The sequence below is a fragment of the Mauremys mutica genome, chromosome 9 (assembly GCF_020497125.1).
Source record: "Mauremys mutica isolate MM-2020 ecotype Southern chromosome 9, ASM2049712v1, whole genome shotgun sequence".
NCBI classification, from domain to species: Eukaryota; Metazoa; Chordata; order Testudines; family Geoemydidae; genus Mauremys; species Mauremys mutica.
The window spans coordinates 55,626,396-55,644,207 of record NC_059080.1 but is presented as its reverse complement, the minus strand read 5'-3'; the positions used below and the strand labels follow the sequence as shown (position 1 = coordinate 55,644,207).

The 17,812-nt window shown below is 49.3% G+C and overlaps 2 protein-coding genes across 7 annotated transcripts in view; one reads left to right on the top strand and one right to left on the bottom strand.

Moving 5' to 3' along the window:
• ARMC8 (armadillo repeat containing 8) overlaps positions 1-17,812 on the top strand; it is a 227,790-nt gene that overhangs the window by 54,759 nt on the left and 155,219 nt on the right. The window lies entirely within an intron of this gene.
• LOC123377140 (alpha-1,4-N-acetylglucosaminyltransferase-like) lies at positions 12,755-14,644 on the bottom strand. The gene is made up of 2 exons (XM_045029641.1): positions 14,231-14,644; positions 12,755-13,357 (listed from the first exon to the last, which is right to left on the bottom strand). Exons 1-2 carry the CDS (start codon positions 14,642-14,644, stop codon positions 12,755-12,757), a joined length of 1,017 nt encoding a protein of 338 aa, XP_044885576.1.

Genomic DNA, 17,812 nt, shown 5'->3' with positions numbered 1-17,812 from the left:
TTGAAAACTGTTATCATGTCCCCTTCTCAGTCTTCTCCAGACTAAACAAACCCAATTTTTTCAATCTTCCCTCATAGGTCATGTTTTCTAGGCCTTTAATCATTTCCCCCCCTCTTCTCTGGGCTTTCTCCAATTTGTCCACATCTTTCCTGAAATGTGATGCCCAGAACTGGGCACAGTACTCCAGTTGAGGCCTGATCAGCGTGGAGTAGAGTGGAAGAATTACTTCTTGTGTCTTGCTTACAATACTCCTGCTAATACATCCCAGAACGATGTTTGCTTTTTTTGTTACACTGTTGACTCATATTTAGCTTGTGATCCCCTATGACACCCAGATCCCTTTCCGCAGTAATCCTTTCTAGGCAGTCATTTCCCATTTTGTATGTGTGCAACTGATTGTTCCTTCCTAAGTGGAGTACTTTGCATTTGTCCTTATTGAATTTCATCCTATTTACTTTAGACCATTTCTCCAGTTTGTCCAGATCATTTTTAATTTTAATCCCCTATCCTTCAAAGCACTTGCAATCCTTCCAGCTTGGTATTGTCTGCAATCTTTATAAGTGTACTCTCTATGCCATTATCTAAATCACTGATGAAGATATTGAACAGAACCAGACCCAGAACCAGTCCTTGTGGCACCCCACTCATAATGCCCTTCCAGCCCAGCATGACTGTGAACTAGTAGTTGCATATCTAGTGTTGTTTATATATAAAAGAATCCAAATAGTTTGCAGCTGAAAGTGAAGTTTGCTTTCTGGGGGCAGTGAGAAGAGTCCAAATACATCTGGGAACTGTGGGTGTGGGGTTTTTTGTGTGTGGAAGTGGAGTTGAAAATAAACACTTTTCCCCCCAGTGTGATGAATATATTTCTTAACTTTCTTCCTTCTCTTTTCTCTACTGTGTACCCTTTTTACCCTTTTAACTGGAACTACTTTTTATGCTGGAAGGATACATTGCTTATCCTGAGGCTAATACCTTCCTTCCTGCACTCTCCTGTAGCAGTCTGGCCTGACCCTGGCACAGTCGTCTATATGTTTCTTCCAGGTGTTTAGTTGGGGGAGTGAGGCCAAGTCATGATATCACTGACCCTCTTTTATAGTGTCTTCCAGCTTGCTGGAAAGATCTATGCTTGTGATATGGGGGTATACCTCCATTGGTCAGGCATTCTCCATTGTCTATGTGCTGTCTCTAAGATGGTTGTTGGAAGAGTGGATTCCCTTCAAAGGGCCATCAGCCTATTTGGCTACTCCATTGTTGTACCTGAAAGACTGGATTTGGGTGTTCCTAACCTCACAACATATTTCAGTAACACACATATAGCAAAACTTCATAACATCACTTACAATGCTAACACATACTCCAACAGGATATTAATGTTCAACAGATTAAGACTTTTTAAATGATACCTCACAAGGCATACTTTGTATGAAACGTTTCATAATTATATGACAATTGTAAATATGGGGGTTCCAGGGTGCTGCTTTGAGGTACAGTGTGTCACGGCATTATTTTGGTCTGTGAGATCAGATGTCTGAGCATTGAAGGATTACTATCAAGTAAAATCATAATATGGATTTTTTTTATAATGTCCTTGCCTGTGTTGAAATAATAAGTGTAGAATTAAAATAAGTTTGGATGTTTTTCTAAAAACCATGCTGTAGAAATTAGTGTGGGGAAGTTCTTTGGCTTGTGCTATATGGGAGGTCAGTCTAGATGATCACAATGGTTTCTTTTGGTGTTAGAACTGATGAATCTATGGAAGTTTAAAATTACATACAACACATGGAAAAATTCTAGAATGCATCGGCATCACCTGGATAGGATACACGGGCTAAGAAAAATTAGCTTTTTGTGTTTGTCCTTTTCTCCATCTGTGTTTTAACAGAGAACTCCTTCTTTCACCCCTTCAAAATAAAATCTTGGTTATATTAATAGAATCATAGAAGATTAGGGTTGGAAGAGACCTCAGGAGGTCATCTAGTCCAACACCAACTAAATCATTCCAGCCAGGGCTTTGTCAAGCTGGGCCTTAAAAACCTCTAAGGATGGAGATTCCACCACCTCCCTAGGTAACCCATTCCAGTGCTTCACCACCCTCCTAGTGAAATAGTGTTTCCTAATATCCAACCTAGCCTCTCCTCATAAGTCATGTGCCCCAATCTCCTAATCGTTGCCCTCCGCTGGACTCTCTTCAATTTGTCCGCATCATAGGATATCAGGGTTGGAAGGGACCTCAGGAGGTCATCTAGTCCAACCCCCTGCTCAAAGCAGGACCAATCCCCAGACAGATTTTTGCCCTAGATCCCTAAATGGCCCCCTCAAGGATTGAACTCACAACCCTGGGTTTAGCAGGCCAATGCTCAAACCACTGAACTATCCCTCCCCCTCAAAAAGCTGGCAGGGCCCACATGCTGTGATATCGCTGTCGAAGCGATGCCTTGACTCGGATACGAACCGAGGTTGCTGCATCCTTTCTGTAGTGGGGGGCCCAAATCTGGACGCATACTCCAGATGTGGCCTCACCAGTGCCGAATAGAGGGGAATAATCACTTCCCTCGTTCTGCTGGCAATGCTCCTACTAATGCAGCCCAATATGCCGTTAGCCTTCTCGGCAACAAGGGAACCCTGCTGACTCATATCCAGCTTCTCATCCACTGTAATCCCCAGATAATTTCTGCAGAACTGCTGCTTAGCCAGTTGGTCCCCAGCCTGTAGCAGTGCGTGGGATTCTTCTGTCCTAAGTGCAGGGCTCTGCACTTGTCCTTGTTGAACCTCATCAGATTTCTTTTGGCCCAATCCTCCAATTTGTCTAGGTCACTCTGGACCCTATTCTTACCCTCCAGTATATCTACCACTCCCCTCAGTTTAGTGTCATCTGCAAACTTCCTGAGGATGCAATCCATCCCATCATCCAGATTATTAATAAAGATGTTGAACAAAACCAGCCCCAGGATTGTCCCCTGGGGCACTCAGCTTGATACCGCTGCCAACTAGACATCGAGCCGTTGATCACTACCCATTGAGACCGACAATCTAGCCAGCTTTTGTCATTCATCCAATCCATATCTTTTAAACTTGCTGGCAAGAATACTGTGGGAGACTGTATCAAAAGCTTTGCTAAAGTCAAGATATATCATGTCCACTGCTTTCCCCATATCCACAGAGCCAGTTATCTCATCATGGAAGGCAATCAGGTTGGTCAGGCATGACTTGCCCTTGGTGAATCCATGTTGACTGTTCCTGATCACTTTTCTCTCCTCCAAGTGCTTCAAATGGTTTCCTTGAGGACCTGCTCTATGATTTTTCCAGGGACTGAGGTAAGACTGACTGATCTGTAGTTCCCCAGATTCTTCTTCCCCTTTTTAAAGATGGGCACTATATTTGCAATCGTCCGGGACCTCCCCCGATCGCCACGAGTTTTCAGAGATAATGGCCAATGGCTCTGCAATCACATCAGCTAATTCCCTCAGCACCCTTGGATGCATTAGATCTGGACCCATGGACTTGTGCATGTCCAGCTTTTCTAAATAGTCCTTAACCTGTTCTTTCACCACTGAGGGCTGCTCACCTCCTCCCCATACTGTTGCCCAGGACAGCAGTGTGGGAGCTGACCTTGTCTGTGAAGACCAAGGCAAAAAAAGCATTGAATATTTCAGCTTTTTCTACATTATCTGTCACTAGGTTGTATTGCTTCTTGAAATAAAACAGTAAAACATACGTTAGCAGAACTTACAGCATAGTGCAAGACTGTTTTTTCGAGTTGTCTCTGTAGGTTCACCACTTCAGGTGCACCTGCATCTTTGATTGGAGATTTCTGGTATCAGTGCCCACTTGACCCACACATGTACCCCACTCATCCTCATGCCCTGCGGCAAGGCTATGGGGGGCTGCTCAGGCATTTTTGTGTGGATATTCTTCACATCACCCCTCAACGTAAAATAGTGCTGCTATTAATGAAGCACTTTTGTCTCTAGCCCATAATTTGTGGCAGACCTCTGACACTCTTGTACCTACTTGTAAATGGACAGACAAAATATACATATCAGCCAAAAGGCTGGAATATTTCTTACCCCACATCCAGCTCTGTTGTAGTGCTTGCAGTCAACAAGAGAAGCAGCGAGACATATTCAAGATCCATGCTTTCGGATGGGAAGGCAAAACACTTAGACCTCCTTGGCAGGAAGAGCTATTCCTCTGCTGCTCTTCAGTTTCAAGTAACAAATTTATCAGGCTCTGATGACAAAACATGATTTCAGTAACTGCAAAATTTACTCATTTTATTGATGATTTTCCACAGTACCAAGCCCTCTTTTCTGAAGGCTAACTAATCACCAGAGCTTCCTTACAGGCTGTTCTCAATGGTGCTGTGGCTGTGCAATGAGCATCTTGCCTCCAGTCTTTTGGCCTCGCGAGAGAAGTACTAAGAGAATACCTCCCCTTTGAAAGGCTGCAGCTGTTCAATGGTGACAGTGACAGCTCACTGTGCGCCCTCAAGGGCAACTCGTAGGTTGCTCAGGATTTATGGACTTGGAACAAAGAAGTTTCTTAGTAAATCCCAGACAGCACAAAGATCCTGGCCATTCCAGTACCATCTGGATCACACCTATTCCAGCCCTGCAGAACCTCCCAAAAAGAGATCCAGGTCTCAAAAGAGAGGTCATGCCCAACAGAGACCCCCACCTGGCTTCCAAACGACCATTTTGACAGTCTGCTTGGCCTCAAAAAATTCCCTCTCATGAGTCTGCTGCATGTACTCCTCCTTTACCCTTCCTTCTGGGATCGCCTATCTTGATTTCTATCTGTTTGTTAGCTTATTGCCACAAACAAGTAGATTTTAGAGGTGGTCACTACTGGATACTCTTTATACTTTCAATCTATCACTCGTCCTCCTTCCCTCTTCAGGGATCCCTTTCACAGGGATTTTTTTTTTAAGTAAATGGTTCAATACTTTCTGCATCTGCTGATGACAGAGCCAGTTCCCTCAGAATTTGAAGAAAGAGGGTTTTATTTCATATTATTTTTTGATTCCCAAAAGAAACAGTGGTTGGCAACTGATTCTAGATCTCAGGAACCTGAACACCATGCACAGCATTTTATGATGGTGACACTGGCTGCCATAATCCCATCCCTAAATGGGGGAATTGGTTACCGAGCTCAGCCTCTAAGATGTGTATTTTCATGTCACCATACTTCCCTCCTACAAACAATTTCTGTGCTTTGTCGTCTGCTCAGAACACAGACAATACTGCGTCCTCCCCTTTGGGCTTTCCACGGCCCCATGAGTTTTTACGAAGGTCTTCTCAGTAGTTGGAGCTTACCTGCATCGAGACAGTATTGCAGTCTTCCTGACTGAATGATTAGCTTCTCAAGGGACGTTCTGTAACAGGGGTTCAATTGGCAACCATCCAGGTTCTAACCTTGTTCCAATCTTTGGGCCTTCATATGAACCTGAAAAAGTCCACTTGAACACCCATTCAGAGGATAGATTTCGTTGGAACTATGCTGGACTCCTGGACTGCCAGAACCTACCTACCAAAGGACAGGTTTTCTGCCATATCTAGTCTATCACCATCCTACAGCTGAGTCCCCTGACATCAGTAATAACTTGCTTCCAAACTGTAGGTCATTTGTCAGCTTTAACATTTGTGATACAACACGTGAGAGTACATCTCCAATGTCTTCCGGCTTGGCTCAAAATCCTATATACACTCAACAAACACAGCCTGGCCTAATGAGTTTTCGTATGTCCATGGGTGCTCGAGTACATCAGGTGGTGGGAAGACTCTTGAAGATCTGTGTGGGAGCACCATTCTCATGCCTGCCAACAGTATGAATCATTATAATGGATGCCTCCCTCTTAGGCTGGGGAGTTACAAAGTTCCACAGCACATGGGACATGGTCTCCATAAGAAACGGTGCTTCACATCAACATTTTAGATCGAAGAGCAGTTTGTTTGCATGTCAGCATTTTTAATGTGAGAATTAATGATAGAAAGGTGGTAATGTACTATATAAATCAACAAGGGGAAGCAGGATCTTAGACCTTATTCATAGAATTGCTAAAACTATAGAATTGGTGCGTGGCGCACCACATAGATTTCTGCGATTTACCTGTCAGGCCTCCAGAACATGATGACAGATGCCCCGAGCAGAAACTTCCATCAGGATTATGAGTGGGAGCTCAATAACCTGATCTTCCACAGGATCCTGAAAGCTTGGGGCCTCCCCTTAACAGACCTCCCTGCAACCCCGACCAGTAACAAATCTTCTACTCGAAAGGGGATGTGGCCACATCTTTTTATGAAAGGGACAAAAAGTCCTGTGGCACCTTATAGACCAGGGGTTGGCAACCTTTCAGAAGTGGTGTGCCAAGTTTTCATTTATTCACTCTAATTTAAGGTTTCCTGTGCCAGTAATACATTTTAACGTTTTTAGAAGGTCTCTTTCTATAAGTCTATAATATATAACTAAACTATTGTTGTATGTAAAGTAAATAAGGTTTTTAAAAATGTTTAAGAAGCTTCATTTAAAATTAAATTAAAATGCAGAGGCCCCGGACTGGTGGCCAGGACCAGGGCAGTGAGAGTGCCACTGAAAATCAGCTCGCGTGCTGAAGGAGGCACACATGCCATAGGTTGCCTACCCCTGTTATAGACTAACAGACACTGAACCGTGGGGTTGTGGGGCTCCAGCCGGGAGAGCGGGGCCACGGGGTTGCAGAGCTCTGGCCGGGAGAGAGGGTCGCGAGGATGCTGGGCTCCGTCCGGGGGAGCGGGGCTGTGGTGCTCCGGCCGCGGTAGCAGGACCACGGGACTTGCCGCGCTCGGCCGAGGGAGCGGGACCGCGGGGTTGCGGGGCTCCGGCCGGGTGAGCAGGGTTGCGGGGCTCCGGCCGGGGGAGTGGGGCTGCAGGACTTGCCGGGCTGGGCCGGGGGAGCGAGACCGTGGGCTTGCGGGGCTCCGGCCAGGAGAGCGGGGCTGCAAGGATGCAGATCTCTGGCAGCAGTAACGGGACCACGAGACTTGCTGCGCTCGGCCGAGGGAGCGGGACCGCGGGGTTGCGGACCTCTGGCCGGGGTGGCGGGGTCGCAGAGCTCCGGTCGGCAGAGTGGGTCTGCGGGGTTCCTGGGCTATGGCCGGGAGAGAGGACCACAAGGATGTGGCGCTCCGGCCAGGAGAGCAGGACCGCAGGGTTCCGGGTCTCTGGCCGGGAGAGAGGGCCGCGAGGATGCGGGGCGCCGCCAGGGCAGCAGGACTGCGGGGTTGTGGGGCTCCGGCCGGGTAAGCGGGACCGTGGGGTTGCGGGGCTCCGGCTAGGAGAGCGGGACTGCGGAGTTGCGGGGCTCTGGCCCCGGAGAGAGGTCCGCGAGAAAACGAAGCTCCGGCCGGGGTGGCGGGGATGCGGAGCCCCAGTCGGCAGAGCGAGGCTGCAGGGGTTGCGGGACTCTGGCCAGGAGAGAGGGGTTGCGGGGCTCTGGCCGGAAGAGTGTGGCTGTGAGGTTGCGGGGCTCCAGCTAGGAGAGCGGGACCGCGGGGTTGCGGCGCTCTGGGCGGGAGAGAAAGCCACGAGAATGCGGGGCTTCGGCTCGGGTGGCGGGGTCACGGAGCTCCGCCTGGCAGAGCGGGGCTGCGAGGTTGCTGGGCTCTGGCCAGGAAAGTGGGGCACGGCGTTGCGGACTCCAGCCAGGACATTGGGCCGCGGGGTTGCGGGGCTCCGGCCACAGTAGCGGGACCACTGGACTTGCCACGCTTACCGGGGGAGTGGGACCGTGGGGTTGCGGGGCCGCGGGGTTGCGGGGCTCCGGCCGGGAGAGAGGGTCGCGAGGTTGCAGCGCTCTGGCCAGGAGAGCGGGACTGCGGGGTTGCGGGGCTCCGGCCGGTGGAGCGGGGTTGCGGGGCTCCGGCCGCAGTAGCGGGACCATGAGACTTGCTGGGCTCGGCCCGGGGGAGCGGGGTTGCGGGGCTCTGGCCGGGAGAGCGGGGTTGCGGGGCTCTGGCCGGGAGAGCGGGGTTGCAGGGCTCTGGCCGGGAGAGCGGGACCGCGGGGTTGTGGGGCTCCGGCCGAGAGAGGGCCGCGAGGATGCGGGACCTCGGGAGCTGCCGCGCTCGGCAGGGGGAGCGGGACCCCGGGGTTGCGGGGCTCAGGCCGTGGGAGCGGGGCTGCTGGGTTGCGGGGCTCCAGCCACAGTAGCGGGACCACGGGACTTGCCGCGCTCGGCCGGGGGAGCAGAACTGCGGGGTTGCGGGGCTCCGGATGGGAGAGTGGGGCTGCGGGGTTGCAGGGCTCCGGCCACAGTAGCGGGACCGTGGGGTTGCGGGGCTCCGGCCGGGAGAGTGGGCTGCTGGGATGCGGGGCTCTGGCCGGGGTAGCGGAACCGCCACCGCGGGGTCGCCCGGGGGAGCAGGGTCGCGGGACTTGCCGTGCTCCGGCCTGGGGACCGCGACCGCAGGGTTGCGGGCTCTGGCTTGGAAAGAGGGCCGCGAGGATGTGGGGCTCCGGCCGGGGTGGCGGGGTCGCGGAGCTCCGGCTGTCAGAGCGGGACTTTGGGGTTGCTGGGCTCTGGCCAGGAGAGCGGGGCTGCGAGGTCGCGGGGCTCCTGCTGGTAAAGCGGGTCGCGGGGTTCCGGCCGGGGGAGCGGGGCTGCGGGACATGCCTGCCTCCGGCCTGGGGAGCCGGACCGCGGGGTTGCGGGGCTCTGGCTGAGGGAGCGGGGCTGCGGGGTTGGGGTGCTCCGGCCGGGGGAGCGGGGCTGCGGGGCTGTGGCCGGGTGACGGGGTCGCGGAGCTCCGGTTGGCAGAGCGGGACTGCAGGGTTGCTGGGTGTCATGGAATATGGGGGAGTCAGGGCCCTGCACCCCTCTTCTTGGGACTCACAGTGACTCTCAGCCAGCCAGTAAAACAGAAGGTTTATCGGACAACAGAAACGCAGGCTACAGCACAGCTTGTAGGCACAACCAGGCAGGGCCGCCCGGGGGGGGGGGCAAGTGGGGCAATTTGCCCCGGGCCCAGTAAGGGCCCCTACGAGAGTTTTTTGGGGCCCCTGGAGCAGGGTCCTTCACTCGCTCCGGGGGCCCCGGAAAACTCTCGCGGGGCCCGGGCCCCCGGAGCTTCTTCGCTCCCGGTCTTCGCTGGCGGGGGGTCCTTCCTCTCCGGGACAGAAGGACCCCCGCCGCCGAATTATCGCCGAAGCGGGACCCGCCGCTGGAGAGCAGCCGGATCTTCGGCGGTAATTCGGCGGTGGGGGTGGGGGGGTCCTTCCATTCCGGGACCCGCCACCGAAGTGCCCCGAAGACCCGTGGTGGGGGCTGCACTTCGGCGGCGGGTCCTGCTTCGGCGGTAAGTCGGCGACGGGGGGTCCCCGCCGTGAGTCTTTGGGGCACTTTGGCGGTGGGTCCCGGAACAGAAGGACCCCCCCGCCGCCGACTTACCACCGAAGCGGGGGCCCCCTGCCGCCCAAGACTCCGGGCCCCCGGAATCCTCTGGGCGGCCCTGCAACCAGGGCCCCTCAATCTGGTCCTTCTGGGGGTTCAGGGGGCTTGGATCCCAGCTTGGGATTCCCTGAATTCCCCCACCCAGCCCAAACTGAAACTGACCAAACCCTCTCTAGCCAGCTCTCTCCCTTTGTCCAGCTTCCAGGGCAAAGATGTTTACTCCCCCTCCCCCCTGCCTGGCTCAGATTAGAGGCTCAGGTCCTGTCCCTCACCTAAAGTCACCCCCTGCTCTCCCCCCACACTCCCCCCCAACAGTTCCTACTCCATCACACTGGGCTCTGGCCGGAAGAGCAGGGCCGCGAGGATGCGGGGCTCTGGCCAGGGTAGCGGGACCTTGAGGTTGCAGGGCTCCGGACGGGGGAGCGGGGCTGTGGGGTTGCGGGGCTCCGGCCGGGGGAGTGGGACCCCGGGGTTGCGGGGCTCTGGCCGGGGAAGTGGGGCTGCGGGGTAGCGGGGCTCCGGCCGCAGTAGCAAGGCCGGGGGAGCGAGACCGCGGGGTTGTGGGGCTCCGGCAGGGAGAGCGGGGCCGCGGGGTTGCGGGGCTCTGGCCGGGAGAGCAGGCCGCGGGGATGCGGGGCTGCGGCCGTGGTAGCTGGACCGTGGTGTTGCGGGGCTCCAGCTGGGGGAGTGGGGCCGCGAGAGTTGCCGGGCTCCAGCCTGGGGAGCGGGACTGCAGGATTGCGGGGCTCCGGACGGGACAGCGGGACCGTGGGGGTGCGGGGCTCCGTCCGCGGTAGCAGGACCACGAGACTTGCCGCGCTTGGCCGGGGGAGCGGGACCGCGGGGTTGCGGGGCTCCGTCCGGGAGAGCGGGGCTTCAGGGTTGCGGGGCTCCGGCCAGGCGAGTGGGGCCGCGGGACTTGCTGGGCTCCGGCCTGGGGAGTGGGACCGCGGGGTTGTGGGGCTCTGGCCGGGAGATCGGGACCGCGGGGTTGCGGGGCTCCGGCCGGGGGAGCAGGGCCGCAGGACTTGCCGCCCTCAGGCATGGGGAACGGGACCGCGGGGTTGCGGGGCTCCGGCTAGGGGAGCAGGGCCAAAAGGCAAAAGCTGACATTAACATTGTTTCAGTCTGTGTGTTACTTGACATTGTGTATTCATTGTCACCATAGAAGGGAAGGGCTCTGCATAGATGGAAATTTGCCTGTGCATCAGTAGAAAATGTTAAGTAAAATTTGCTTTAAAATTAAACCTGGCGCTTTGTCATCTTGTCATCATTTTTATTTCTTAGCTTTCAGCTATTTAAGTGAACTCTAAAACTTTCATACTGACTGTTTACTATCTGACATTGTATCTCTCTAATCTCCCTCATAACCATCATTGACTTTTTTCTATTTGAATACTATTCCATAGTATCAGAGACAGTAAGAAAAATAGCAAATAAAGGTACATGACTAGACTATCTTTCTATCTCTATAGAGAATGATAGATATACATGCATCTGTCTCGCATAGAGGGATGTGATGTATTCCCTGCAGCCAGGGCCAGCTTTAGGAAGTGCGGGGCTCAATTTGAACAGTTTTGATGGGCCCCCAGCAGGGATGACTAAAAAAAAAAAAAATGTAAAAAACCACGTGGGGCTTGTACTCACTGGACAGTGCTCCGCGTCTTCGGTGGCACTTCGGCAACGGGTCCTTCACTCGCTCCAGGTCCTCGGCGGCACTGAAGGACCCACCGCCGAAGACCCAGAGCAAGCAAAGGACCCGCCGTCGAAGACCCAGAGCGAGTGAAGAACCCGCCACCGAAGACCCAGAGTGCCACCAGGTGAGTAAAATTTAAAAAGGAGCCTCTAGCCAGGAAGGGATTCTCACTGGGCCCGGGGCCCTCTTAGGCATGGGGCTCGATTCGGGGGAATTGGTGGAATAGGCCTAAAGCCGGCCCTGCTTACCAGGCAGAGAGGGGATTTGAACTGGCATCCCCTTCACACAGTGTGAGTTCTCTAACCACTGGGCTAAAGGTTATAAGGGCGACTGCCTTCCGCTGCCCATGTTGTGCTGAGTTAGGCGTACTCAGAGCTCACCTTCCAGGCTGGGCCCTGCAGGCAGCGCATGTGACTAGAGGCAGAAACTTAGGTGCCAAGGGAACTTAAATCATGAGTTCAGCACCTACAGGGTTAGGCAGTAGCTGAATGGGGGGTTTGTGAATTGTGGTAGTGCCTAAAACTGGGCTTTAGGTGCCTGGTTCCTTTGTGGATCTAGGCCTTGGCCTTGGTTCTCCAGCTGTACAATGGGGAGAATAGCACTTCCTATCCTCACAAGGTTGTTGGGAGATTAAATTCAATAATTTAAATGAGCTGCCCAAATACTGTAAGAATAGGGCCATAAGAAACAATGAATAAACACAACTCCCTTTTTCTCTGCACTCCATCCCAGAAGCTTGAAGGAGGCTCGAGAGGGGAATACAAATCCAGAGCCATTGGAGTGGGTTAGATATTTTATTTACATGTGCATTTAAAATGTCACTGGCCACAAGGTAGGGTACATAACTGAAGCAAAAGAGAGGAAAAATAAAAATGTTAATGAACACTTGGAGTGGGATTATGATTGATTGTCATTATATTCATTATTACTGAACATTGATATTACAGGTTTCAGAGTAGCAGCTGTGTTAGTCTGTATCCGCAAAAAGAACAGGAGTACTTGTGGCACCTTAAAGACTAACAAATTTATTTTAGCATGAGCTTTCGTGAGAGGCCTGAGACAGTTTGGGGCCTCATTGCACAAAGTGCTGTACAATCACACAGCAAATGACAGGACAAAATTTCCCAAAGCATCTAAGGAGCCAGATTGTTGAAGGCATTTAGGCCCGTAAAGATGCAGATAGATGACTAATAGGATTTGCAAAAGCACTTATCTGCATCTGTAGGCACCAAATACCTTGCAAAATGTGACCCTTGGGTTCCTAGGTGGCACTGATTTTCACTGGATCTTTGGCTCCCAAAGCCAACATGGCTTGAAAGTGGGACTCAGGCTCCTAGATCACTTAGCTGCTTTGGAAACTTTTACTCTAAAGGACAAAATATACTTACCATTGGTGATGACATGATATTTACACCCCCCCCCACACACACACACCTTCCTACACATTTCATTAGGTCCTGGGGAAACTTGGGAAAAGAAGTGGTTTCTGAGAGGTTCTCTCCTACAAAGTGGTCTGCAGACAGAAAATGCCTGAGAGTCACTGACTAAGAGGAGGTACACGTTGTGCAGTTTATTTTAGTCAAAAGACTATCAGGGCTGGAAAGAACACCTCGTTCTTCTAGATCCAGTCATTCAGTCTTGTTTTGTTGCATATGACCACTGCCTTGAATAAGGTCCTTATAAGTGGTAGGGCAGTATGTTTTGTATAGATTTTCCACTAATATGTTACTTCCTGCAACCACAGGCTTGTGTTCCTTGTTCATGAAGTTCCACAGGTGCAAAGCATAGGAGTCATTGAAGTCAGGGTTTGTATCCCAGACCTCATAGTACTGCCTCCATGCTGGGTAAGGGATGGGGTAGAAACGCTGAGGATGTAAGAAGGAAATGTTCTGACAGCTCTGATCCTCCATATTATGGAAATTGGTCAGGTTGCACAAGGCTTGCAGCCTCCTCGTCATTAAGAATGGGCCTTGGTTTCCCCAGACGTGTCCATTGTAGTTTTGAACAAAATCTTTCATGCAATCCCAAATGAACCAGTGATGGTGAGGAAAGCCAAAAATCCCATTGCTGGAGAACTGGGAAGCCTGGGCCGCCAGGAAGTTTGCCACTGGAATAGGCCTGATGGAGATGACATCTGTGTCCATGTAGATCCCACCGTATTTCCAGATCAGTGCAAGTCTGCTGGCGTCAGAGCTAATATGAACCCAATGCTTTTCCTGGGTTGCATTTACCTGCAGAGTTGGAAAGGGATCAAAGAGATGCAATGGACTCCACTTCGAAATTTCTAAACACCTGATCCCATTAGCTATATATTCTATAAAACTCTCAGCAGTGTCTAGCCTCACTTTAATCCCTTTAAAAATTAATGGCCATTTTTCTTTTCTAGCTATGAAACTTTGCTGGAAAAAGGCAAGAGCAGATGTAGATTTTGTTCAACATGATTCTACAAGTGTTTCCAAGGTGCAGTAAACTCCAAGGAAACATGCAGTGTTTATGAAATAATGAGAATATGAATCATAAACTGTTATTTCCACAAAACAACCCTGCCTTATCTCACTTTACACACTCACTGATCCAAAGCCCGTGAGATTCAATTGAAAGAGTCTCATTGACTTCAGTGGACTTTGGAATAGGCCCCTCCTGGCAATCTCTAAAGAGGATTAAAAAGTGAGAGAGAAATTCAGGCCTTGGGTTATGCTGGTGCACGGAGGGCTGGAGAACCAGTATAGCAGCCAGCTCCCTGTTTATCTTCCAGACTCTCCACTTTCATTTAAAAATAAATAAACTAAAGAAGTCCTTAGCTGTAATGGTTGCCAATAGACCCATGAACACATGAAGCAAGTGCAGACTAATGCAGTGATGCCTACCTGAGTTTTCAGACAGGACTCAAAGGACTCAGAACAAGAACTCAAATATCTATAACAATTTCAATAAATATTTGACTAATGTATGGAGAACTGTCATGAACCAGGGATCCATACTGAGTGAAACAAAATGACAACAGCTTCAAAACTTCAATAAAATGCGCACAATTTTTTTCATTTTCCACAACCTCTACTTTAAATCTTGTTCAAAAACACTTTTTCCTTAATATTTCCTCTCACCTTATACCACCATGTGACCAGAGGTGTCTTCTGGAACAAAGTTTCCATCTGTAAAGGAAAAATGAAGACATTCTTCATAGCAGATAAAAGTGAGAAGGCTGCGTAAGTGTAATTTGAATCCAGCCATGTGCTATTATTGTTCAGGCCTTTCATGAAGAAAACAACAGGTCTGTCATGGTAGATCCTGGCAGCAGATTCCACAGAACATGAAACCAGTGGAGGAGGCTCAAGGCGATCTGTGGTCTCCACAAAGATGATGCTTCTGCTCTGGCTCATAACATCCCCTTGCGTCAGGAATCGCTTAGTAATAGGCGTAAAAGAGAAGATACCGCCAGACTGCAGAGAGAGTTCATACAAAATGGCAAACACGAAGACAAAAAAGAAACAGAGCACTAGTTGGATCTCCTTCAACATCCTTGCTTTTCCTTAAAAAACAAACAAAGGCAGTGTTAGTGCTTCATTGTTTATCCCTGGGAGAAAAATGTGACAGGATGATACAAAATTAATCAAGATAGTTAAGTCCAAAGCTGACTGCGAAGGGTTACAAAGGGATCTCACAGAACTGGACAACAAAATAGCAGATGAAATTCAATGTTGATAAATGCAAAGTACTACACACTGGAAAACATAATCCCAACTATACATACAAAATGATGGAGTCTAAATGAGCTGTTACCTCTCAAGAAAGAGATCTTGGAGTCATTGTGCATTGTTCCATGAAAACATCCGCTCAATATGCAGCTGCAGTCATAAAGGCTAACACAATGTTAGGAACCAATAAGAAAGGGATAGATAATAAAACAGAAAATATCATAATGATGCTATATAAATCTATGATATGCCCACACCTTGAATACAGCATGCAATTCTGTTTGCCCCATTTAAAAATGATATTTTAGAAATGGGAAAAGTACAGAGAAGGGCAACAAAAGTGATTAGGGGTATGGAACAGCTATCAAATGAGAGATTAAAAAACAGGGATTGTTCATTTTAGAAATGAGATTATTAAGGGAGGATATGATAGAGGTCTATAAAATCATGAATGATGTAGAGAAAGCGAATAAGGAAGTGTTATTTGCCCCTCACATAATACAAGAATCCAGGGTCACCCAATGAAATTAATAGGCAGCAGGTTTAAAACAAACAAAAGGAAGCACTTTTTCACACAACACACAGTCAACATGTAGAACTCATTGCCAGAGGACATTGTGAAGGCCAAAAGTATAACTGGGTTCAAAAAATAATTATATAAATTCATGCAGGATAGGTCCCTCAATGGCTATTAACCAAGATCATGAAGGATATAACCCCATGTTCCTGGTGTCTCTAAAACTCTGACTGCCAGAAGTTGGGAGGGGACTCAATAATTGCCCTATTCTGTTAATCCCCTTTGAAGAATATGGCATCACATACTGTCAGAAGACAGGCTACCGGGCTACATGTGGCCATTCTTATGTTCTTAAGCTACACTAAAACTCTACTGTGAGGTCCCTGGATACTCTGGCATGTTGGTGGAAATTCAGACTCCCCTTGGATTGTTTATTGGGATGTTAAATTTACTTTGCTCTATGTTGTTCCCACCTATTCAGTTTTCAGTAAGCCACTGACTGTTGTAACGGCATCAGAGAAATTGTTCAGGGGAAGCTGGAGAGTTTGGCAGTGATTACACTGTAGCAACAGATAGGAAGGATACGTTTCCTCTTAAGTTCTGGAGGAAAAAAAGGCAGGACTTGGTTGCAACCTCAATGTGAAGGCAGAAGGAGAAGGAGTCAAATATGTTTATATGTATGTGCATGCACAGTGTGTTTATGTTGGTGCATGTGTGTGTGTATGTGAGTGAGAGAGAGAGAGAGATTTGGAATCTCAGGGTCACATACAAACTTTCCATTGTTTTTTTTTCCTTTCCTTTCTAAATCTTCATTCCCACTTAGCTAATAATTCATCCCGAGGGGCTGATGTTGGAGGAGCTCGACCCTCCAGTTCCGTTGTGAAAGACAGTGCCCCGCCTGCCAATGCCTGATTTGTTTAGGGGTTCAGGGAAGGTGAGGGGGAGTGCATACGGCTGACTCAGCAATCAACCAGCCTCAACTTTTCAAACAGACCGTAGTGCACTGTAGACTGCTGGACCTCCAGCAGCCTGTACTTGTCAATACAATTTGCCAGTGAGACCTAGAGAACAATGAACCAAAGTGTGAAAAGGACATGAGAAATAATAAATAGAGGTAGGTATGTTGACTCTCAAATACAAACTCTTTCTGTGTGTGTCTCTCTCAAACCATACCCCTTCTGTAATATTTCTAGTTCTTGTAAAATGCATAAACTAAAATCTGATGTCTCAATTCTTTCTGAGGACCCCAACAAAAGTGTGGTTGCAATCAATTTCAAAGTACTCCAGAAGGCAAATTGTGGAAACCGAATAAGCTGACATGCCAACAGATATCAGTTCTGTGTGTGACGACATTAAAAAAAAAAGAATCTTTGTCTTATTCTGAAGAATTGTTTTCCGTGATTAGTGTTCCAAAGCCACTAGGCATTGAGTTATGTATTCAATTCACATTTGACCTGGGGGCAACTGTTATCAAAATGTTCATTTCTCTTCTCAAGTTAAGAAGGCTGCAGAACCAAGCATTAAAAATACATGCCAGCCATTAAATAGATTACCCTGTCAAGTGGTTTCTTTTTCTTGTGCATCAGACAAGATGCCAACTTGCAGGCCTTCCTTGACAAGATATTTCTTTTCTCTTGGTTGTTTCAATATTTCAGACACAATATGGAAAAGGGGATGAGGCTGTGAGAAAGAGTAGCAAGAATGCCAACCTGTTACAGCCCTGGTAACATTGTGCAATAATTCCCTCAACTTAGTCTGTGAAATACTTGTTAAAGAAAGGTACAATCTAATTGCCAGTAAATAATACCACTTTGTGTAGACAACTTCCACAAGTGGAGGGGCAAGTCAGTTGGCCCACTCATTACATCTAACATTTGCCATCTTACCAACATTTGTGACAATTATACTTCTACAATGTCCTGGAAGTGTCATGGATCTTGAGATGCTATGGGAAGCTCTGCCATTGACAGGCTGACAACAACCTTTCTCATCAAACAAAGGCAGTGTTTGAGGGGACCCTGGAACCTGAGTGAAAACATTTCGCTCACACTCTGGCTAGGTATTACAGAGGTGATGCTGGTAGGAAGAGGGAAGAAGTTTGAGGAACTATGAGGAACTACAATGTCACTCTCTGTTTGGAGCACTGACTCCTTATAGACAAAGGTGGAAGGTCATCTTGGGGTTCTTTTGTTGACTTCACTGGTCCTAGGTAAGAATGTTGTTTTCTGTCTTTGTCCAGCCAGCAGATTACCCCCTTTTTTCTTAGATGCAAGACTAGCCATGGTGATGCACATCATCTTTACCTCCAGGCTAAACTAATACAGCAGGCCACCCCTACACTGGCTGTGAAGGGAGGCTATATATCAGGGTTTAGCAACCTTTCAGAAGTGGTGTGCCGAGTCTTCATTTCTTCACTCTAATTTAAGGTTTTGTGTGCCAGTCGTACATTTTAATGTTTTTAGAAGGTCTCTTTC